Genomic DNA, 23,986 nt, shown 5'->3' with positions numbered 1-23,986 from the left:
TTGATAAGGTGCCACACATGAGGCTGCTTAACAAGATGAAATCCTATGACATTACAGGAAAGATACTGGCATGGATAACAGCATGGCTGACAGGCAGGAGGCAACGAGTGGGAATAAAAGGGCCCTTTTCTGGTTGGCTGCCAGTGACCAGTGATGCTCCTTAGGGATCAGTACTGGAACCTCTGCTTTTCACATTATTTGTCAGTGATTTAGATAATGGAATTGATGGCTTTGTGGCAAATTTTACAGATGATACAAAGATAGATGGAGGAGTGGGTAGTGCTGAGGAAGCAATGCAGGACTTAGACAAGTTGGCAGAGTGGGCAAAAAAGTAGCAGGTGGAATACAGTGTTGGGAAATGTATGATTATGCATTTTAGCAAAAGGAACAATAGTGCGGACTATTATCTAAATGGGGAGAGGGTTCAAACATCAGAGGTGCTGAGGGACTTCAGAGTTATCGTGCCTGACTACCAGAAGGTTAATATACAGATTGAGTGTCTGGTAAAGAAGGCAAACGCAATGTTTGCATTTGTTTCAAAGGGAATAGAATATAAAAGCAAAAAGATAATGCTAAGCCTTTATAAGACACTAGTCAGACTGCACTTGGAGTATTGTCAACAGTATTGGGCCCTATTTCTCAGAAAGAATGTGTTGTCATTGGAGACAGTCCAGAGGAGGTTCACGTGTATGATTCTGGGAATGAAGGGGTTAACATATTAGTAGCTTTTGGCAGCTTTGGGCCTTTTCTCACTGGAATTTAGAAGGATGCGGTGGATCTCACTGAAACTTACCAAATATTGAAAGGATTAGATAGGGTAGAGGTTGGAGAGGATGTTTCTTATGGTAGGAGTTTCCAAAACTAGAAGCCAAAAGTTTTACGGTCTTATGATTGGAGTTCATCACCGCTTCCGCAATCCATTGCATCCACTACAGCTTCACCAGCACCCTGTAGGCAGGTTTAACCCGTTTCCACCTCTCACAATGGGGATGTAAGGTTGGACTTTGAGAGGCATACTTCAATGAACAAGTTACCAGTCACTTGGAGCTCAGTGTCCCAAAGTGCGCATACATTGCTTATTTACTGAAGATTGTGTGCCTTTAATTCATGAATGTATTCGGGCAGTTCCTTTTCATCCTTTAACTATTATCAACTTGTCTGAGGAGCTTTTTGAAAGTTAAATACAATATTGTGATGAGAAACATTGGGAAAAGGCTTTGGGTAAAAATATATGTATGATTGACCCCAATATACACTGAGATTGATCTATTGATTAGATCGTGGTATGTGTATTATGAAACAAGATAGAATAGTGTCTTTTTTTTGTGTAGTTCTTTGTATTTATTTCCTGTAAATATCTGCATGAGCCACAGTGGTACTGGTGAAACATGGCGATGCTTTGCAAGCAGCTTACAAAACATCTAAATATATTCCTGAACTAATCTCACTGCAATCTGCAATTTTCCTTTAAGTAATATACTTTTGAACAATCTTAATGAACTAACAAGTTCATGATCTTCTGAAGGACTCAGCGGACTTGACACTCAGGAATGCAATTATGGCACTTTTAGGCAGACAAAGGTACATGTACATCACTGTAATTGGAAGAGACGGAGGAGGGGACAACTCCAAGCAGACTAAAATGCTGGGATGTACCAGCATTTTAGTCTGGTTTGGAATTCTCCCCTACCCTGTATCATGTTAGCAAATGTACAGTCACTAGAGAACAAGATTGAGAATCTAAGGGCAAGATTGCTGTATCAGGGGGAAATAAGAGATTGCTGGGTTCTGAGTCTCACAGAGACATGGTTCACTTAAGACAAGCCAATTATGACACTTGATATGGATCATTATACTGATTCAAAGAAAACAAAAGGTGAGGATCTATGTTTCATGATAAATTCTTCATGGTGCTCAGATGTAAGCAATCTTGTCACACTCTTGTTCTCCCAATCTGGAACGTCTGATGATTAAGTGCCAACCAAGAGAGTTCTCCTCTGTGATCTTGAGCACAGTTTAAATACTGCCAAATGCAAATGTTAGGCATGTACTTGATGTATTGAGTGCCGCGATTAGCAAACTAGAAATAGCTACTCTGATGCCTTTCAAATTACTGTCGGAGACTTCAATCAGGCATGTTTGAAGAAATTTCTAGCCAATTACCATCAACATATCACCTACAGCACAAGAAGTCCCAACATGCAGCTATTTTTATACTATGATTAGGACTGCAATCTGACCATCTGGCTACCCTCCTCCTACCTGCATACAGGCACAGCCTAAAGAGCAAGACTCCAGAGATAAAGACAACAGAGGTGGGTGCCTTGATCAAAACAACTTTCAGAGGACCTTAGAAGACGAATTATAGAGACGCATGAAACTGGAAAAAGCTACAAAAGCACTTCTAAGGACCTTAAGTGTTCATCAGTCTTCAGTAAGAGAAATTGTCTACAAAAGGAGGAAACTACAATGGAATGGAGTCATAGCTCCATCACGGCCTGAGACTCAATTAAGGAGTTCTTGAAAAGGGTATTGACAACATTTTTGGTCTGATAAGTCTGGCTTCATTTTCATCTGTCAGCAGAGTGATCCTTTGGATGCTCTATGATTTTGACACATCATAGTTATCAGTTAGTTGTTTTGTTACCTGTGCTCCTTCCACCCACAATCTGCATCATTAAGATTAAATTGTCATCAGGTGTCTGAAGAGCTGTGTTTTCCTCTCCTTGAGGCATGACGAAAATCACAATCCAGTAACAACTAGAACCTCTGGTTAATTGGCACTGGGTGATTCTCATCAAACTATCCTTGGTGTGCAGAAAAGGGATGTTCAGTGTATTGCAGGCACTGAAGAAAGTCCTACCCAAGTGATGACGACAGGAACAAATAATGCATTTTTTGAATACATTAATATTTCTACATGTTTTAATGGCACCTTTCCTTCTCTGTTAGCCAAATCCCATGTTTGTTGATTTTCTAACATTCTTTATTAGAATGACTTGTGATTCCTATGATGTTCACTCTCAGATGGCCAAGCTCTTAGAAGAACTCAGGGAAGCCAAGGAGAATCATAGTCCAGAGATGAGACACTTTGTGGCACTGGAAAGAAAAATTCAGAAGATGGAGCTCAAGTATGCTCAGAGGGAGCAAGAATTCCAGCAGGTACTGTATAGTAGGTGATTTAAGAAGGCCAGAAGGTAATTACAGCAGTGTAACTGAAGTTAACTCAAACTTCTGAATAAATCATTAGCCACACTGAAAACAGTTAGTGCAGGTCATTCATTTTGATCACTGCATGCATTTTTGAACTTGTCAGTTAATGATCAAAAATCATTTTTATGATAATGGTTTCTTTATAACTGGTGATCTGATTCTTTACTTACATTCATATCAGCCTCCCTCTGTGTCCTTTCCCAGTTTTTTATACTTTCTATAATAACTAATGGGTTACATTTGATTACTGATTTTTTTTAGGTTAATTCTAAATTAATATTAATGAAGTCTCTTAGCTCTAAAATGGAGGATTGCTCTGATTTAGTCTTCATTAATCAAGCTATAATTGAGTGAACATGAAGTGTGGTCTATTCCCTGCCCAAAGTGCTTTCCCTTTTATATCTTGTGTAATAGTGTAGGGTTACAGGCTCATAGTTACTGGACCATCAGTTTGAGGTCTGGACCATTGAATTGTCCATGGCAAATTGGGCAGTTAAATGCAGTTAAACATAAAATAAGAAAAGCCAGTCTATGGAATGGTAACGTATGAAATTAATGATTTTTTATAAAGGTCACCAGGTTCATTACTGTCCTTCTGGGAAGGAAATCAAAATCAGGTTTATTACCATTGACTGGCAGCTCGTGATGTTTGTTCTTTTGTGGCAGCAGTACAGTGTAAAGAATTAAAAATCACTTAAATTACAAAATAAGTTGTGCAAAACAGTGGTGAGGCCTCACGTGGAGTATTGTGAACCGGTTTGGGCCTCTTGGAAATGAGCTGAAACTGGAAAGGTTCAAAGGAGGTTCATGAAAATGATTCTCGGATTGAATGGCTAGTCATATCAAAAGCGTAACATGGCTCTGGGACTGTATTCACTAGAACTCAGGTTTCAATGAGGTCACCCCTCATTCTTCTATCAAATGGTGAAAGAACTTGATAGAGTGGATGTGGAAGAGATATTTCCTATGATGGGAGAGTCTAAGACCAGCCTCAGAATAGACGGATGTCCCTAGGACGGAGATGAGGAATTTCTTTAGTCAGAGAGTCGTGAATCTGTGGAATTCTTTGTGACAGACAGCTGTGGAGGCCAAGTCTTTATGTATATTTAAGGCAGAGGTTGATAGATTCTTGATTGATCAGGACATGAAAGGATACAGGGAGAAGGCAGGAATTGGGGTAGAGAGGAAAATTGAATCAGCTATGATGAAATGGCAGAGCAGAGTGATGGCCTAATTCTGCTCCTATATCTTATGGTCATAGGAAAGGAATAACAGAGTAGTGTTCATGGGGTTTTCATAAATCTGATAGCAAAGGGGAGGAAACTGTTCCTTGATAGTTTAATGTGGCTCTTCATTCTCCTGTACTCCTGCCCGGGACATGGTGAGGGTCTTTAGTGCCATGCAAGGTTCATTACTTTCTCCGGTCTTTGAAATAATCCATCAGTCAGTTGTGGTAGAGTTGACTTTTCTGACCATAGTGGAACTATCTTGCAAAAATAAAAAAAAACATTGTTATATTGAATTGACTTTATTACTTACACCCTTCATATACATGAGGGGTAAAAATCTTTGTATTATGTCTCCGTCTGAATGTGCAGTGTGCAATTTACAGTAATTTATAATAAATAGTATGTACAACAGGATACTTAATATAACATAGAAATAGAGTTGCAACATGAATTAAGCAGTCTGATGGTCTGGTGGAAGAAGCTGTCCCAGAGCCTGTTGGTCTTGGCTTTTATGCTGCAGTACCATTTCCAGGATGGTAGCAGCTGGAACAGATTGTGGTTGGGGTGATTCGGGTCCCCAATGATCCTTCGGGCCCTCTTTGCATACCTGTCTTTGTAAATGTCCTGAATAGTGGGAAGTTCACATCTACAGATGTGCTGGGCTATCCGCACCACTCTCTGCAGAGTCCTGCGATTGAGGGAAGTACAGTTCCCATACCAGGCAGTGATGCAGCTAGTCAGTATGCTTTCAATTGTGCCCCTATAGAAAGTTCTTAGGATTTGGGGGCCCATACCAAACTTCAACCGTCTGAGGCGAAAGACGCGCTGTTGTGCTTTTTTCACCACACAACCATTATGTACAGACCACGTGAGATCCTCGGTGCTGTTTATGCTGATGAATTTAATGCTGTTCACCCTCTCAACCCCAGATTCATTGATGCCAATAGGGCTACCCTTTCTCCATTCCTCCTGTAGTCCACAACCGGCTCCTTTTTTTTTTGGCGACATTTGAAGGAGAGGTGTTTTCTAGACACCACTATGTTAAGGTGATGACTTCTTCTCTGCAGGCTGCCTCATTATTATTTGAGATTAGGCCAATCAGTGTAGTGTCGTCAGCAAATTTAATTAGCAGATTGGAGCTGTGAGTGGCAATACAGTCATGGGTATACAGAGAGTAAAGGAGGAACCTTAGCACACAGCTCGAACCACATCATCAAGTTCGCCGATGACACGACTGTGATGGGTCTCATCAGCAAGAACGACGAGTCAGCTTACAGGGAGGAGGTGCAGCGGCTAACGGACTGGTGCAGAGCCAACAACCTGTCTCTTAATGTGAACAAAACAAAAGAGGTGGTTGTTGACTTCAGGAGGGCATTGTGCGACCACTGCCCGCTGAACATCAACGGCTCCTCATTAAGAGCACCAAATTTCTTGGTGTTCACCTGGCGGAGAATCTCACCTGGTCCCTCAACACCAGCTCCATAGCAAAGAAAGCCCAGCAGCGTCTCTACTTTCTGCGAAGGCTGAGGAAAGTCCATCTCCCACCCCCCATTCTCATCACATTCTATAGGGGTTGTATTGAGAGCATCCTCAGCAGCTGCATCACTGCCTGTTTTGGAAATTGCACCATCTCAGATCGCAAGACCCTGCAGCGGATAGTGAGGTCAGTTGAGAAGATCATCAGGTTCTCTCTTCCCGCCATTACGGATATTTACATTACACACTGCATCCACAAAGCTAACAGCATTATGAAGGACTCCGCGCACCCGTCATACAAACTCTTCTCCCTCCTGCCATCTGGTAAAAGACTCCGAAGCATTCAGGCTCTCACGACAAGACTATGTAACAGTTTCTTCCCCCAAGCTATCAGACTTCTCAATACCCAGAGCCTGGACTGACACCTTGCCCTATTGTCCTGCTTATTATTTATTGTAATGCCTGCACTGTTTTTGTGCACTTTACGCAGTCCTGGGTAGGTCTGTAGTCTAGTGTGGTTTTCTCTGTGTTGTTTTTTTATGTAGTTCAGTCTAGTTTTTGTACTGTGTCATGTAACACCATGGTCCTGAAAAACATTGTCTCATTTTTACTATGTACTGTACCAGCAGTTATGGTCGAAATGACAATAAAAGTGACTTGACTTGACTGAAGGGCAGAGGTGAGGGAGCCCACTCTTATCACCTGCCAGCAATCTGACAGTAAGTCCAGGATCCAGCTACACAAGGCAGGGTGAAGGCCAAGGTCTCTGAGCTTCTTGTTGAGTCTAGAGGGAACTATGGTGTTGGGTGCTGAGCTGTAGTCCAAGAACAGCGTTCTCACATAAGCATCCCTCTTCTCCAGATGTGTAAGGACGATGTGCAGAGCTGTGGCTATTGCGTCACTTGTTGATTGGTTGTGTCAGTAGCTGAATTGTAGGGGGTCCAATGTGGGTGGTAGCATGCTGCAGTTGTATTCCTTGACCAGCCTCTCAAAATATTTGTTTGTTATTGAGGCGAGTGTGACAGGATGCCAGTCGTTCAGACATGTTATCTTGGTCTTTTTAGGTACAGGAATAATAGTGGATGATTTGAAGCAGGAGGGCACTCTGCACCAGGAGGGGGAGAGATCAAAAATGTCTGTAAAGACACTTGCCAGTTATGCTGCACATATCCCAGGTACCCACCCTGGGATGCCATTCGGTCCTGCGGCCTTGTGCCTGGCCACTCATTGGAAGCACCTGCGTACTTTGGCGTCAGATGACCAAACTGTAGGTTGCATCAACTGTAGGTCTCCTCGGGGTCAGTGTTGGCAACATTGAATCAAGTGTAAAAAAGATTTAGCTCCTCTGAGAGAGAGGCAGCAATGTTATAAACTCCACTGCATTTAGCTTTGAAGTCTTGCCGTAAGCTGCATGTGTTGGTGGAAAGTTGTGTCTGGATCATGTCCCTGTATTGTTTCGCTGCCTTGATGACTTCGTGCTGCGCAGATCATAGCTGCATTTCTTGAGCTTCTGCTGAATACCGGCAACATAAGCTCTGTGTCACATGGTAAGTGCTGCTCACACGGAACTGTTAATCCAGGGTTGTTACTTTGAACAAGCAAGTGTCATCATGTGCAAACTTCTATTTTTAAAAGGCATTATGGTCACCTTGAGAAATGGTACTCAAATTTGTGATAAACAATTGTTTGATTACTGATGTTGCAAGTTAAATGCAGTGGAACATTCACACCCACAGTTTGTGTGCATATTGGCCTGATAGATAATTCAACCTCTGTACTGGATCTCTACTTTCCTTAACTTCAGTTTCTAGATTTTTCAAATCTGTCAACAATGTCACCAAAAACACTGAACTCCCAATCACATTAATAAGTACTCAGACCAATTTTTAAACCTTTAAATGGACAAATAGATGGGAAGCATTTGTAGAAAATTAAGGTGGATGCTAAGATTATCATTTATTTTATATTTTGAAGATATTTTAATCAATTTAACATGCATGAAATTATTATCAGAGGAAATAACTTTTTGCCCTAGGGGTGAAGTGATTATTAAGCTCATATCATGGTTGGTCACACTATTGTCAAACATATTTACACCTTTAACAAGATCCTATTATCTACTGCTCCCATATCTTACACTCAAAGATAGTACAATTCTGGGTGTTTTAAGGGTAATAATTTGCAACTTCCTAAACTTCTCATCATTATTATTATAGCAGTTGTGCATTGTAAAATTTGCAATTACTCCAAATATATCCTGACTTTTTGCTAGCATAGCATTGGTCAATAATTACCCAAGCCTTATTTAACAAAATAAAGCATAATTGAAGCAGATATCAGAATTAACCATTTATTATTTGATTTGCCAATAGTTAATTCAGAAAGCTCGGCACTCTGCTGATGCAGAACAACTTCAAGAAGTGGAGAAGTGGAAGAAACTGGCACAGTTGAAAAACCATGAACTGGAAAATTTCAGAACAGAACTTGACTCCATATTGGATGTTCTCCGTGAGCTGCAAAGACAGGGTGTTGTTATTCCAGCTCCTGGTTCCATGAGGCAAAATATCTCTATGTTTACCAGGCAATTGTAATACTGTAAGAATGATTCACTTTTATTATGTTATAGAATTTGTTACTGGAATGTGTATACTAGTATGTAGCCTATGAGGCTGTGGCATCTTGATGCTTGTTTGCAAAACCTTTGTATGTATATTTCCAAAAATCAGAAACTGGATGAAATATTTGACAGCTGATTTGACTGCTTAGTCTCCTTCAGTTTGAGTTAATAGGCTCTACCTATTAAGAGAATCTTACAAGAGTACATCTAATTTACTTATTAAACTCTGACATTTATCTTAAGTACTGTTACTATAGTCATGCATCTATTTTGAACAGATCAATATTTCTATAAGAATATTGGAGTTTTTTGACAGTTATGAGTATTTTGTTAGCATCCCATAGTCTGATATTGTGGGAAATTATATATGGAACAACACTGAATCAGAAGCAATGGTGATTCTCAAGGCAGTTTCCTAATTTATGACAATTAATAATGAAGTATTATTACATTAGTAGAGATCAGGTTTGTTAAATATCCATTTGTCTATTTACACCTGTACATATAATTGTATTTCTTTGAATATAAACTCTTCAGTAGCATACCTTTCAAAATCAGCTTGAATGTAAATTTTCTTTTGGTATAGTGCCAAATATTAGAGATAAATTTAAGTATATTTTGGCATTGTCAAAATAAATTATACTAATTTTGACATCAGACTACTCTGTTTCAGTCTCTAATGTTCAATATTATCTTTGTGTTGCCTTTTATATAGAGTTGTATTGGTGTTTGTGCATTTTCTGTGGTACCTTTCAAACTAGGCCTCAGATAAATCTGGCTTTAAATCTATCCCAGGAAGGTTTGGAGAGGGCGCAGAAGAAATTCACCTAGGTTTTTGATCAAAGCAAATATTAGCTGTAAGGAGAAATTGGACAAGCTTGGATTGATTTCTCCAGAGTGTCAGAGGCTGAGGGATGACCTGATAGAAGTATATAGAATTATGGAGAGCCACAGATAGGGTAGATGACAAGTCTTTCTCTCAGGATAGAAATGTCAAATACTGGAAATAACAGGTTTGTTTATTTTGCACAGTGCCTAGAACATGTTAGAGGACATTTGGATAGACACGTGAACAGGTAGGGAATTGTGGGCATGCTCAAGTGCAAGCAGATTAAACTGACAAAATGGTCAACACATACAGTGGACTGAAGTTCTGTTGTGCTGTACTGTTCTATACTATATTCTACTGCATTCTCAAGGGGTCCTCCCTTGAAACCAGACGTAGATCATGTGACCATGTTGTGGAGTTCCTGCATTCAGCCGCAACATTCTAACTCTCATCTTAACTCTCCTTCTCTTTTGCAAACCAGTCTCCTCTCTCCCTCTCCCTCTCGTCAGCCTTCTCTATTGCTAGAGAGGCCAAATGCAAATTGGAAGGATACTAGCGATCTTTTTCTCAGTCGTAATGCAAGGTATCAACCAAAACATGAACTTATGTATTTAGCCTCCATAAATGTTGCTTAACTCAGTTTTACCAGCATTGATTTTTTTATTGGTTCCCCTTTCCACATCTGCAGTCTCATTTGTCTTCACTGCACACTCCACAAATTTGCAACTCAGCAGTGCCTCAGAACTCTGACTAGTCATGTAGAATCTTTTGAATCCCAATAAATTGAATATTGAGTATTTCTTTAATATTGAATGGTTGTTAAAAATCCCAAAGAATAAGGCAGATAATAGTCAATGTAACATGTCACTTTGTCAATTCAAGTTGCTCCTTAATTTCAATTATGTAACGTGACTGATTTTGAGCTTAATCAATGTAATTGCACTGAAAGCAGATATTTGAGAAACTTTTAACATCTACAGCATATGCTTATGGGAAACAGATGATGCAGAGGTTATTTTAGTGCTGTTGACTAGAAATTGAAATCCTGAAGTTTCAACAATTTCGATTGAACTCTGGATTAAAGCTTCAGACTCTGCAATGGTACAAAAAAGACACTGCTTAGAATTAAACAGCACTAAAACAGGACCGTCAGCCTAACTGTCACACATCCTTTCCTAAGCTACTGCAAGTTGTGTGCATTTGGCTCACACCCCTCCAAACATTTTAATCATGCTCAAATGTCAATTAAATATTGTAATAGTACTTAATTTTACTACTTTGTCTGGCCACTTATTCCATATCCCCATTACCCTATGTGGAAAGAACTTGAATCTCCTTTAATACTTGCCCCTCTTAGTTCAAACCAATGACCTCTTGTTTCAGATTTCCCTGAAATGGGAAAAAGACTGTGACCATCTTCTAAATCAAGCTCGTCAGTCCTGGTAACGTTTTTGTCTTTTTCTCTGTACCTTTCTAGTTTCATCTAGCTAAATAGATTTACTATTTATTCCCATCTCCAAACCACAGCCCCAGCTGCCTCGCACTCAGATGTCAACTTCCTGCAGGCTGTGGACAGCACCGCCTCTGCCTCCATTCTGAGTGTATTGCTCTGGATTCCCAGCATCTGCAGAAGCTCTTGTGTTTATGGTCTACCAGTGAAGATGTCCCTGCGACGTGAGATAAAATAGTGCACCAGAGGGACCCACAAAGTTACAGGGAAAATATGCAAACTGCACTGACATTTAAGTCTGGATAGCTGGAGCTGCAAGGCATTGACTGCTATACCACTGTGTCACGTGGCTATTCCTAAACTATCTCCAGACATGTCAGTTAATATACCGCCAACCTGTTTCAAAGGGGCTGCCATGCCACTATTAATTGTCCTAAGTATTCTCACACCTCATTATTAACTGTCCAATATTCATGTTTGAAAGCAGGTATGCGTCCCTTATCTCTCCTATCGTTGCTGTGGCATTGTGTAACTGGGTTAACTGCATTCTCTTAAGTAAATAATAACAGAAATAGCACTATGAAAACAAATGCTTCTATTTATAATATTGTAATAAAATAGCAAAGCATCCAGAGCTCTTCAATTTCAATAAAGTTAAATACTGTTTAAACTTAAATTAACCACCTCCAGGGAAAAAATACTAAAAACAAATTATATTTAATAAATTAACCTTACACTTCTAGAAATAGCAAGTTGGCAGAGTTGATGATTCACAGTTCATACTGAAGTTCAACAGATCAATGGAAATGAGTGTGACAGAGGTACAGAGCATGTTGTATAAGTATACTCTTTAACACTGACTGGAAGGTAATTCATTTCAGTTCAAGTGTTTTTGACCCTTCATAAAGATGTATGAAGATTCTCTATGAACATATCTTTTCAATTTCTAAACACTGGCTTGAAATTAAAGATAGAAGATGAGGTGATGAACAGCAGATAAACAGAAGTCAAACATTATTTTCTATCATTCTACACAATTTACAAATTTTGAATGGATTTCTGTAGTTGTGTTTCATGATTATATTAACAACTAGTCAGACATTTGATGCACAACTTGCAGCATGTCGTGCTTATTTTCAAGAATAACTGGGTGCCCACACATCAGGAGATTGTCTCCCGTCAGGGAGGAGCTTTGATCCAAGGTCACACAGTTTGGGATGTCAAATCTGCCTAGGCAGTCCGCAGCATCATTCATGCTTTTGCTTCTTCCACCTCCTTGAGGGAGGTCACAGCTCCCCAGATCAGATGCCTTGGTCATCAATTGTCTTTCTAAATGTCCAACTTCATTTTCATAGAAGTGAAAGAGAGACCTGGACTCTTCACTCGCAGGATGGCAAAAGGCTTTATCAGTTTTGCATGTGACATAATTAATGGCGAAGCTGTTCATTCTTTGTTGCTTTGTCATAAGGTCCAGGTTCCTGCTAAAAAAGGTCAAAAGTTGCAACAAAGATTTTTCAGAAACAATGTATGCACATTTAAAAAAAACTTCACAGATTCACTGAGTTATACCATGGAAAAGCCCTTCAGCTCAATTCATCCATGCCAACCAAGATGCCCATCTACACTAATCCCATTTTAATGCATTTTGGTCCGTATTCCACTAAACCATTCCTATCCAAATGCTTGTTCCAAATCTCAGCACTGGACACCAAAGCTGCAAATATGTGCACAACAAGCCACAGGAAAAGATGTTTGGAGGTAGGCAGCAGAAAAACAAATAATTGGAAGCAGGAGTATGCCACTCGGCCTCTCAGTCCTGTTCTGCCATTGAACGGTATCAGGGCTAATTTGATTGCAACCCCAATTCCATATTTCTGTATGTCCAGAGTAACTTTTCATCCTTTTAATTTTCAAGCATTTTTCTGCCTAGGCTTTAAGGATATTTACAGACTGTCCATCCTTTGAGGAAAGTTCCTAAGGCCCATGGGCACTACGGGAAGATCTCTCCTCTGGTGTAAATGATCACTCCAATATTTTTAGATTGCAGATCTTTATTCTAGATTCTCTCATGAGAAGACATTCTCTCCATATCCTATCATGACCGCTCAGGGATTTTACGAAATGTACAAGACCATAAGACACAAGACATAGGAGCAGAAATAGGCCATTTGGCCTTCTGGCTACTCTGCCATTCCTTCATGGCTGATTATTATCCCTCTCAGCCCCATTCTCCTGCCTTCTCTCAGAAACCTTTGACGGCCTGACTAATCAAGAAATTATCAACCTCCACTTTAAATATAATCATTGACTCAGCCTCCACAGGCATCTGCGGCAATAAATTCAGAATCAGAATCAGGTTTATTATCACCGATACGTGTAATGAATTTTTTTAACTTAGCAGCAGCAGTTCAATGCAATACACAATATAGAAGATGAAAATAAATAAGTACATTGTGGTACATACGTATATCAAATAGATTAAAAATCGTGCAAAACAGAAATAACTACTTATTATATAAAAAAGTGAGGTAGCATTCATGGGTTTAATCTCCATTTAGGAATCAGGTGGCAGAGAAGAAGCTGTTACTGAATCACTGAGTGTGTGCCTCCAGGCTTCTGTACCTCCTACCTGATGGTAACAGTGAGAAAAGGGCAAGCCCTGGGTGCTGGGAATCCTTAATAATGAATACTGCCTCTCTGAGACAACGCTCCTTGAAGATGTCCTGACTACTTTGAAGACTGGTACCCAAGATGGAGCCAATTCAATTTACAACCCGCTGCAGTCTCTTTCGATCCTGTGCAGTAGCCCTCCCCCATACCAGACAGTGATGCAGCCTGCCAGAATGCTCTCCACAGTACACTATAGAAGTTTTTGAGTATTTTTGCTGACATACCAAATCTCTTCAAACTCCTAATGAAGTATAGTCGCTGTCTTGCCTTCTTTATAGCTGCATCACTATGTTGGGTCCTCAGAGATTTTGACACCAGGAACTTCAAACTGCTCACTCTCCATTTCTGTGTTTCTTTGTCTTACTCTTCCTGAAGTCCACAATTAGCTCCTTCACCTTACTGACGTTGAGTGCAAGGTTGTTGCTGCAACACCACTCCACTAGTTGGTGTATCTCGCTCCTCTACACCCTCTCATTTCCATCTGACATTCTACCAACAATGGTATCATCAGCAAATTTATAAATGCCTTTCGAGCTATGCCTAGCCACACAGTCTTGGGTATAGAGAGTAGAGCAGTGGGCTAGCACACACCCCTGAGGTGCACCAGTGTTGATCATAAGTGAGGAGGAGATATTATCATCAATCCTCACAGACTGTGGTCTTCCGGTTAGGAAGTCAAGGATCTGATTACAGAGGGAGGTACAGAGGCTCAGGTTCTGCAATTTCTCATTCAGGATTGTGGTAATGATGGTGTTAAATGCTGAGCTATAGTCGATGAACAGCATCCTGACATAGGTGTTTGTATTGTCCAGGTGGTCTAAGGCTGCGTGAAGAGCCATTGAAATTGCATCTGCTGTTGACCTACTGTAGCAATAAGCAGATTGCAATGTGTCCAGGTCTTTGCTGAGTCTAATCATGACCAACCTCCCAAAGCATTTCATCACTGTAGATGTGAGTGCTACTGGGTGATAGTCATTAAGGCAGTTCACATTATTCTCCTTAGGTAATTGTTACCTTTTTGAAGCAAATGGGAACTTCCGGCCGTCGCAGTGAGAGGTTGAAAATGTCCTTGAATACTCCCGCCAGTTGGTTGGCACAAGTTTTCAGAGCCTTACCAGGTACTTCACTGGGACCTTCTGCCTTGCGAGGGTTCACCCTCTTTAAAGACAGTCTAACACTGGTCTCCAAAACAGAGATCACAGGGTCAACAGGTGCAGCAGGGATCTTTGCAGCTGTAGTTATATTCTCCCTTTCATTGTGGGCATAGAAAGTATTGAGTTCATCTGGTAGTGAATCATCACTGCCATTCATGCTATTGGGTTTCACTTTGTAGGAAGTAACGTCTTGTAAGCCATGTCAGAGTTGTTGTACATCCAATGTTACCTCCCACCTCGTTCAAAATTGTCTCTCCACCCTTGAAATAGACCTTTGCAAGTCATACCTGGTTTTCTGGTACAGACCTTGGTTGCCAGCCTTGAATGCCACGGATCTAGCCTTCCGCAGATGACGTACCTCCTGGTTCATCCATTGCTTTTGGTTTGGAAATGTACAGCAAGTCTTTCTAGGCACACACTCATCCACACAAGTTTTAATGAAGTCTGTAACAACTGCAGCATACTCATCTAGATTCAAGGATGAATCCCTGAAAACGGTCCAGACCACCAATTCAAAGCAATCCTGTAAGTGCTCCTGTGTTTCCCCTGTCTTGGTCCTCACTACTGGTGCTGCGGTCTTCAGTCTCTGCCTATACTCAGGGAGTAGAAGTACAACCAGGTGATCAGACTTCCCGAAGTGAGGGCATCGAATAGCACAGTAGGCATTCTTGATGGTCGTGTCTTTTTTCCTTTGGTGTTGTAAGTGATCTGTTGATGGTAATTGCTCAATGATTTTTTCAGACTGGCTTGGTTAAAATCCCCCAAGATGATGGTGAAGGCATTAGGGTGAGCTGTCTCATGCATGTTGATCCCATTACTCATATCATTTAATGTCTGATTGACACTGGCCTGAGGTGGAATGTATATTGCTATCAAAATGATCACAGAAATCTCCCATGGTAGGTAAAATGGATGGCATTTAACTGCAAGATATTCCAGGTTTGGTGAGCAGAATTAGGATAGCACCAATTTATTTGTGCACCAAGAGGAGTTGATCATGAGGCATACTCCTCCACCTCTGCTTTTGAGAGTTCTGCTGCTACACAAGTTGCCTCGACCGATTCACCACCCTCTGAAGAAATTCTTCCTCATCTCTATTCTAAATGGATGTCCCTCTATTTTGAAATTGTCCTCTAGTCCTAGACTCACCCATTATAGGAAACATTCTACCCACATCTACTCCAGTCAGACATTTCAAATTTCAATAGGTTTCATTGAGATCCTCCCCCCCCCCCCCCCACCATTCTCTTAAACTTCAGTGAGTACAAAAGCAGACCTATCAAACCCTTTTATTCCCAGAATCATTCTCACTAATCTCCTGTGGACCCTCTCCAATGCCAGCACATCTTTTCTTACATAAGGGGTCACAATACTCCAAGTACGGTCTGGCCAATGCCTTACAAAGCCTCAGCATTACATCTTTGCTCTTATATTCTAGTCCTCTCAAAATGAACACTAAAATTGCATTTGCCTTCCTTACCACTGACTGAACTTGAACGTTCCCTTTAGAGAATCCTGCACCAGAACTCCCAAGTCCCTTTACACCTGAGTTTTAAATTTTTTCCTTATTTTGAAAATAGTTTACTCCTTTATCTCTTCTACCAAAATGCATAACTGCACACTTCACTACACTATATTCTACTGCCACTTCTTTGTCCATTCTCCCAATCTGTCTAAGTCCTTCGTCAGTCTCCCTGCATCCTCAACACTACCTGTCCCTCCAGCCATCTTCGTATCATCTGCAAACTTGCCCACAAAGCCGTCAATTCTTTCAGCCAAATCATTATTATATAACATGAAAAAATGTACTCCCTACACTGATCCCTACAGAACATCACTGGTCACTGGCAGCTAACCAGAAAAGGCCCCCTCCTTTATTTCCACTCTTTGTCTGACTGCCAGTCAGCCAATCTTCTATCCATACTAGTATCTTTCTTGGAATACCATGGGCTATTATTTTGTTAAGCAACCTCATGTGCAGCACCTTGTCATAGGCCTTCTGAAAATCCATGTAAGCAACATCCACTGACACTCTTCTCTATCTTGCCTGTTATTTCCTCAATGTCTAATGCCTTCATTAGGTACCCCCATCATCCAGGACATGCCCTCTTCTCATTATTACCATCAGGAAACCTGAAGGCACACACTGAATGATTTAGATTATTTAGGAACATTTTCTTCCGCTCTGCCATCCAATTCCTGAATAGATATTGAACCCATGAATCCTCCTTACTTTGTTTTTCTTTACACTACTTATTTAATTATATATTTTTTTCTTTTACACACACACACAGCAGTTCAGTTTTTTTTCCTCTATAATTATGCGTTGCATTATACTGCTGTGATATTAAACCCTGATTCTGACAATGATTCTGATTATAAAGCCTCAGCATTATATCCTTGCTCTTATACTCTACTTGTCTCAAAATGAATGCTAACATTGCATTTGACTTCCTTAGCATTCCACGTGAGGACTCCCAAGTCCCTTTGCACCTCTGATTTTTGAAATTGCTGTCCATTTCAAAAATATTCTCCATCCACTGCTGTCGCCCATCACTCTGTTCACCTTCCTCACTTCCACAGTCTGATTCAACAGCTCTGACTCCAAGCCACCTTGACTTCCTGGGGGAAAGATGTAGCTGCCTGCACAGACAATCTGAAAGAGAGGGTGCTATCAGCATAGAAAAAAAAATTCAGTCCCAAATTTGAGGACCAGGCTGCCACCTTACCTGAACCCATTGGCCAAGTCCCAGAACTGTTACTGGATCAGCCAATAGGGTAGTTTCTATGGGGTACCAAAAGCAAGCCAAGAACCCCAACTCTGGCTGCAATTCCTCATCCACTAGTCATTTTGTATGCAACAGTGGTGGCATTACCCCCAGCAAGTTCAACTATAACTGAAAATGCCCACTGATAGATAAATTTTCAACATTTACCACATCATCATCTCCAGGAAGTAACCTGGAGAATTGACTCTCCTTTCTGTTGTAGATTTACCCAGATTCCTCCAGTTAAAGACAATACACACTTCCAAAGAACTGCCCAAGCACTGAAGCAAATGAACACCACCCCCCCCCCCCACCAGTCTGAAAACAGCAACTTTATTTTGCCTTCACTGTCTGTAACTATAAGAGAAAGCAAAATACCTCTAGCTGTTCTCCTGTATGGTTACTATTTTTCCTGAAGAAACAATATCAAAGAATGTAACACGAGTGAATCTGGAGATGCTGGAAATAAATAAAAAACAAAAAACACAAAATGCTGGCAGAACTCAGCAGGCAAGACAGCATCTATGGGAGGAGGTAGTGATGACGTTTCAAGCCGAAACCCTTCATCAAAGAATGTGGTGATTGCTCATTTTCCACAACATCAATAGCTAAAGCACTGTCCAGAAATCAGATACCCTTTCCAATAGTAAAAGCAATTGTTATAAGTGAAGGAGATGAGTACACGATTCTTGCCGTACAACAACCCTTTAATGATACCTAGTTTCTCCAGCTAATGTGCTTTATAATGAAATTATATCTCTAGGGTAATGGAGCTGAAGGTTACAGATGAGATTCCAGACAACTTTCTGCATTTTGATTAGCATTGTATATCCTTAAAGAACACAGAGCATTTGTGTTTGTCCCGTCTAAAGGCTATCGATGAACTAATTTCTCACAAACTTTCAGACAACTTTCCAACAACTCAGCCTTTCTGACCCACACCCGACCCCTGGTAACTTCCTTAAGGCAATATCTTAAATAAAAAGAGTACTACAGCACAGAAACAGGTATCTTAATCTAAGCAACACAGACAAAATACTGGAGGAACTCAGAAGGCCAGGCAGCATCTATGCAAAAGACTGAACAGACAACATTTTGGGTCGAGACGTCAGTTCGACTCTTTTCCATAGATGCTGTCTGGCCTGTTGAATTCCTCCAGCATTTTGTGTACGTTGCGTGAATTTTCAGCATCTGCAGATTTTCTCATATTTATGGCCCATCCAGTCCATGCTGGTCTCATTTTCTGCATAGTTTCATTTACTCACATCTGCCACAGACCTCCATACAGCTCTCATCCATGTAGCTATCAAAACTTCTCTTAACTGTTGCAAGCTTAACCCAAATCCACCACTTTGGCTAGCAGCACATTCCACACACACAGCACCCCCTGAATGAAGAAGGCTCCCTCTCAGATTCCTCTCAAGTATTCCACCTTTCACCCTAAACTGATGACATCTAGTTGCAGTTGCAATATTGTCTTTGAAGAAATAGTAAACAGGAGAGATAAAGGAGAATTGGTTGCTATTGTGTACTTGGATTCTAAGAAGGGCTTTGACAAGGTGCCACACTTAACAAGCTATGAGCCCATGGTATTACAGGGAAGATTCTAGCATGGATAAAGCAGAGGCTGATTGGCAGGAGGCAGAGAGTGGGAATAAAGGGAGCCTTTCTAGTTGGTTGCCAGTGACCAGCGATGTTCCACAGGTGTCTGTGTTGGGACCGATTTTTTTTACCTTATATGTCAATGATTTGGATGATGGAATTGATGGAATTGTTGCAATCTTTGCAGACAATACAAAGATAGGTGGAGGGGTAGGCAGTTTTAAGAAAAGAGAGAGGCTACAGAAGGACTTAGACAGATAAGGAAATTGGGCAAAATGGCAGATGGAATACAGTCTTGGGAAATGCATGTCTGTGTTATTTAGTAGAAGAAGTGAAAGGTTTGACTATTTTCTCAATGGAGGGAAAATACAAAAATCTGAGGTGTAAAGGGGTTTGGGAGTCCTTGTGCAGGAGTCCCCAAAGGTTAATTTGCAGGTTGAGTCTGTGGTGAGGAAGACAAATGCAAGGTTAGCATTCATTTCCAGAGGACTAGAATATAAAAGCAAGGATGTAATGTTGAGACTTTATAAAGCACTGGTGAGGCCTCACTCGAGCAGTTTTGGGCCCCTTATCATAGAAAGGACGGGCTGAAACTAGAGCGGGTTCAAAGGAAGTTCACGAAAATTATTTCATTATTAAGTGGCTTGCCATATGAAAAGCATTTGATGGCTCTGTATTCACCAGAATTCAGAAGAGGGGTGACCTCACTGAATTCTGCAGATTCAACACTCTCTGGTTAAAGAAATTCCTCCTCATCCCCATTCTAAAAGGACACAATTCTATTCTGATGCTATGTCCTCTGGTCTTAGACTCTCCCACCATAGGATACATCCTCTCTACATCCACTCTGTCAAGGCCTTTCACAATTCAATAGATTTCAATGAGGTCACCCCTCATTCGTCTGAATTCTGGTGAATATAGGCCCAGATCCACAGATTGACTGGTCAGAGCATGAAGGGATACGGGGGAGGGGGAGGGGTGGGGAGGCAGGAGATTCAGTATTAAAGGAAAAATGGATCGGCCATGATGAAATGACAGAGCAGACTTGATGGGCCAAATAGCCTAATTCTGCTCCTATATCTTAAGGGCCTAGTCCTTTGGTTGTCAACCCCTCATTCAGGAAAACAGCTTTCCAGTGCACTCTCACTGATTTTCCTGTGCCCTGTGTCTCTCATTGGAAGCAGTGTAGGGCTTTGGGAGAAACAAGCATTACTCCTTTAACGCTCTTTGCAACAGTTTCAAAATGAGAAATGTTTCAACTTCTGCACCTACTCTTGGTGTGGTGCTCCCGTCTTGGTTAGTAACATCAAAACGAAAAACATGAAGAGCACGAAGACAGCCAAGCCGACCCAAAATCCAATCACTATGGAATCTGAAAAAGAGTACTTTGCTTCACAATGTTGTCACTTGAAGAGCAGCATGGCTTTGTACATACAATCTAGAAGATCCTTTTCTCAAATAATGAGATGGTCAGCAATGCCAAGCATGAACAGGTTTTAGAGTCAAAGACATGGAAAAACCTTCTGCAAGGATTCAGAGTCAGGAGCCCATACCAGATCCATACACAAAGACAATCATAGATCAGTCCAGCAAGGATATTAGTGGTAGAACCAAAAAGTGACATGATAAATTAATCCCTGGGAAAGCCACCAATCCAATCAAGGTACCCTTCTACCCTGGTCATTCTCTTCCCCTTCCCATCAGGGACAAGGATTACAGAAGCTATAGAGTGTATACAAACAGGATCAAGGACAATAGACAATAGGTGCAGAAGAAGACCATTCAGCCCCTTGAGTCTGCACCGCCATTCTGAAATCATGGCTGATCATTCACTATCAATACCCAGTCCCTGCCTTGTCCCCATATCCCTTGATTCCCCTATCCATCAGATATCTATCCAGCTCCTTCTTGAAAGCATCCAGAGAATTGGCCTCCACCGTCTTCCGAGGCAGTGCATTCCACACCTCCACAACTCTCTGGGAGAAGAAGCTCTTCCTCAACTCTGTTTTAAATAACTGACCTCTTATTCTCAATCCATGCCCTCTGCTACTGGACTCTCCCAACATCTGGAACATATTTCCTGCCTCAATCCTATCAAATCCTTTAATTATCTTAAACGTTTCAATCAGATCCCCTCTCAATCTCCTCAATTCCAGTGTGTACAAGCTCAATCTCTCCAATCTGTCTGCGTAAGACAACCCTGCCATCCCAGGAATCAACCTAGTGAATCTACGCTGCACTTCCTCAATTGCCAGAATGTCCTTCCTTAAACCTGGAGACCAAAACTGTACACAATATTCCAGGTGTGGCCTCACCAGGGCCCTGTACAAATGCAAAAGGACATCCTTGCTCTTGTACTCAATTCCCCTTGTAATAAAGGCCAACATTCCATTTGCCCACTTTCACTGCCTGTTGCACTTGCTCATTCACCTTCATTGACTGATGAACTAGGACTCCTAAGTCTCTTTGCATTTCTCCCTTACCTAACTCTACACCGTTCAGATAATAATCTGCCTTCCTGTTCTTACTCCCAAAGTGGATAACTTCACATTTACTCACATTGAATGACATCTGCCAAGTATCTGCCCACTCACCCAGCCTATCCAAGTCTCCCTGTATTCTCCTAACGTCCTCTTCGCATGTCACACTGCCACCCAGTTTAGTATCGTCAGCAAACTTGCTTCTATCAGCTTCTATCCCATTTTATTACCCTGTTTAAAAGACCTTCAGATGCTAAAAGATGCACTCTTGCCCATTCAGTCTACCTCACCTTACACTTTATTTGCCTATCTGCACTGTACTTTCTCTGTATCTGTAGCACTTCATTCTGCATTGCTTTCCTTTTTGCCACCCCAAGGTAATGGTCTGTCTGGATATCATGCAGACAAAAACTTTTCACTGTATTTCGCTAGATTTGTCATATCTACACCAACGGATTGAAACATAGAGTGAAATGCATCATTCCACACCAATGACCAACATAGTCCGCGGATTGTGCTGGGGGCAGCTCACGACTGTCACCACCCTTTCCACGGAAACATAACACACCCGCAACTTGCTGACCCTAACCTGGAATGTGGTGGAAAACTGGAGGAAAACGATCACAGGGAGAACATAAAACTCCTTACAGACAATGGTGGAAATCAAACCTCAATAAGTGATTGCTGGTGCTGTAAAGCGGCTATGCTAACTGCTATGCTATTGTGTCACCCCACACATTTCCTATCCATGTACCCATCCTAATATTTTTCAACCATTGTAATTGTCCTTGCCTTTACCACTTCCCTTCACAGCTCATTCCATATAACCACCACACTCTGTGTGGAAAAACTTGCCCCTTTATTTCATTCCCCTCTCACCTTACCCCTATGCTCTCTAGTTTAGGCAGTCCTTCCTGTGAAGGAGACTAACCCTGAACCATATCTATGGCCCTCATGATTTTATATATTTTACAATATCAACCCTCAGCCTCCATCACATCAGTGAAAACAGTGCTAACCAATGAAATCTCTTCTAATAACCCAAGCCCTCAATCCCAGCAACATCGTTGTGAACCTGTTCTGAACCCTCTCCAGCTTAGTCAAAGGATCCTTTGGAATAGTGAGCAGAAGACACAGTACTCCAGAACAGTCTCACCAATATCTTATAAATCTACTCAAGCACACAATCATATTTAATAAAGTTACGTTTAACAAAGCTTCCAACATATTCTTCTCCACATCCTGTTTTCTAGAGCTGTATTGATTACCTTCACTACAATCTCCACATGTACTGATGTTGGAAGATTGTACCAATTTATATGTGCAAACAGCAAAGGGAATAGTCATTAAATCAATAGAAAATAGACAATAGGTGCAGGAGTAGGCCATTCGGCCCTTTGAGCCAGCACCGCCATTCAATGTAATCATGGCTGATCATCCACAATCAGTAACCCATTCCTGCCTTCTCCCCATATCCCTTGACTCCGCTATTTTTAAAAGCTCTATCTAACTCTTTCTTGAAAGCATCCAGAGAATTGGCCTCCATTGCCTTCTGAGGCAGAACATTCCATAGATCTACAACTCTCTAGGTGAGAAAGTTTTTCCTCAATTCTGTTCTAAATGTCCTATCTCCTTATTCTTAAACTGCGTCTTATTCTTACTCTAAACTTATTCTTAAACATTTTGCTGGTGGAGAAGGGGTTGGCGCTTTGCTGCTGCTTACGCATGGGAGGAGGAAGCTGGGGGGGCTTTGGGGTTCTAACATTTAACTGTCATTCATTCTTTGGGGCACTCCTCGGTTTTTGTGGATGTTTGCGAAGAAGAATAATTTCAGGATGTATATTGTATACATTTCTCTGACATTAAATGTACTAAGCCTGTATAGCAAACACTGAAGATCACTTGGCCAATACATGGCCGTTTAATATGAACACAATTTCAATTTGTCAATTCACCATTTAAGTTGCAGCAAGTCACTCTTGGTGTGAGTGCAGGGTGCCTCCTAGTAAGCTGGACAAAGAGAGGAACATGCAATCGGCTTCATTAAAATACTAGAGGAGGGTGATCCAAAGTACAAGTTGCACCCTATCAGAAAATTAGCATCCACTAAGGAACACAGCTGGAGAATTATATGAAATTATGCATGAATGTTTACACAAATCAAAGATTTTACTATTTTAGCAACAGGTGATTTCCAGATGACATGAGAGTGGCGAATGTTGTGCCTTTGTTCAAAAAAAGAGAAATAGGGATAACCCATGAAATTATACATCAGTGAGCCTCAACTTAGTAGTAGGAAGAGGATGCTGTGCGATAAGATTTGTGCAGATTTGGAAAGAAATGGCCTGCTTAGAGATAACCAAAATGACTTTGTGCAGGGTAGGTCATGCCTTAAAGACTAGATGAGGTTAAAGCAGTGAATGATAACTACATTGATTTCACTGAGGCATTTGATAAGATCCTCATGGTAGGCTGATTCAGGGTGAAGGAATTGTATT

At 41.1% G+C, this 23,986-nt stretch overlaps 2 protein-coding genes across 9 annotated transcripts in view; one reads left to right on the top strand and one right to left on the bottom strand.

Annotated features, from left to right (window-relative positions):
• cep162 (centrosomal protein 162) overlaps window positions 1-9,179 on the top strand; it is a 101,371-nt gene extending 92,192 nt beyond the window's left edge. For all 5 annotated transcript variants that reach the window (XM_059982347.1, XM_059982345.1, XM_059982346.1 and 2 more), the window contains 2 exons: window positions 3,028-3,162; window positions 8,291-9,179. In XM_059982347.1, coding sequence (XP_059838330.1) covers window positions 3,028-3,162; window positions 8,291-8,509 — 354 coding nt within the window. In that variant the 3' untranslated portion in view covers window positions 8,510-9,179. The remainder of the gene's footprint in view (window positions 1-3,027; window positions 3,163-8,290) is intronic.
• A 2,196-nt stretch (window positions 9,180-11,375) lies between these two features.
• The window catches only part of LOC132400863 (melanocortin-2 receptor accessory protein 2-like), a 30,872-nt gene continuing 18,261 nt past the window's right edge, over window positions 11,376-23,986 (bottom strand). For 3 of the 4 annotated variants that reach the window (XM_059982342.1, XM_059982341.1, XM_059982343.1), the window contains 2 exons: window positions 20,281-20,380; window positions 11,377-12,295 (listed from right to left, as the gene is read on the bottom strand). In XM_059982342.1, the coding sequence (XP_059838325.1) occupies window positions 11,905-12,295; window positions 20,281-20,380 (491 nt within the window). In that variant the 3' untranslated portion in view covers window positions 11,377-11,904. Of the gene's footprint in view, window positions 12,296-20,280; window positions 20,381-23,986 lie in introns of all 4 variants that reach the window. The other variant, XM_059982344.1, reaches the window with a different exon arrangement.

This window comes from Hypanus sabinus, chromosome 10 (genome assembly GCF_030144855.1).
Source record: "Hypanus sabinus isolate sHypSab1 chromosome 10, sHypSab1.hap1, whole genome shotgun sequence".
In the NCBI taxonomy this organism is placed as follows: Eukaryota; Metazoa; Chordata; class Chondrichthyes; order Myliobatiformes; family Dasyatidae; genus Hypanus; species Hypanus sabinus.
This window is presented reverse-complemented; position numbering and strand designations above follow the sequence as displayed.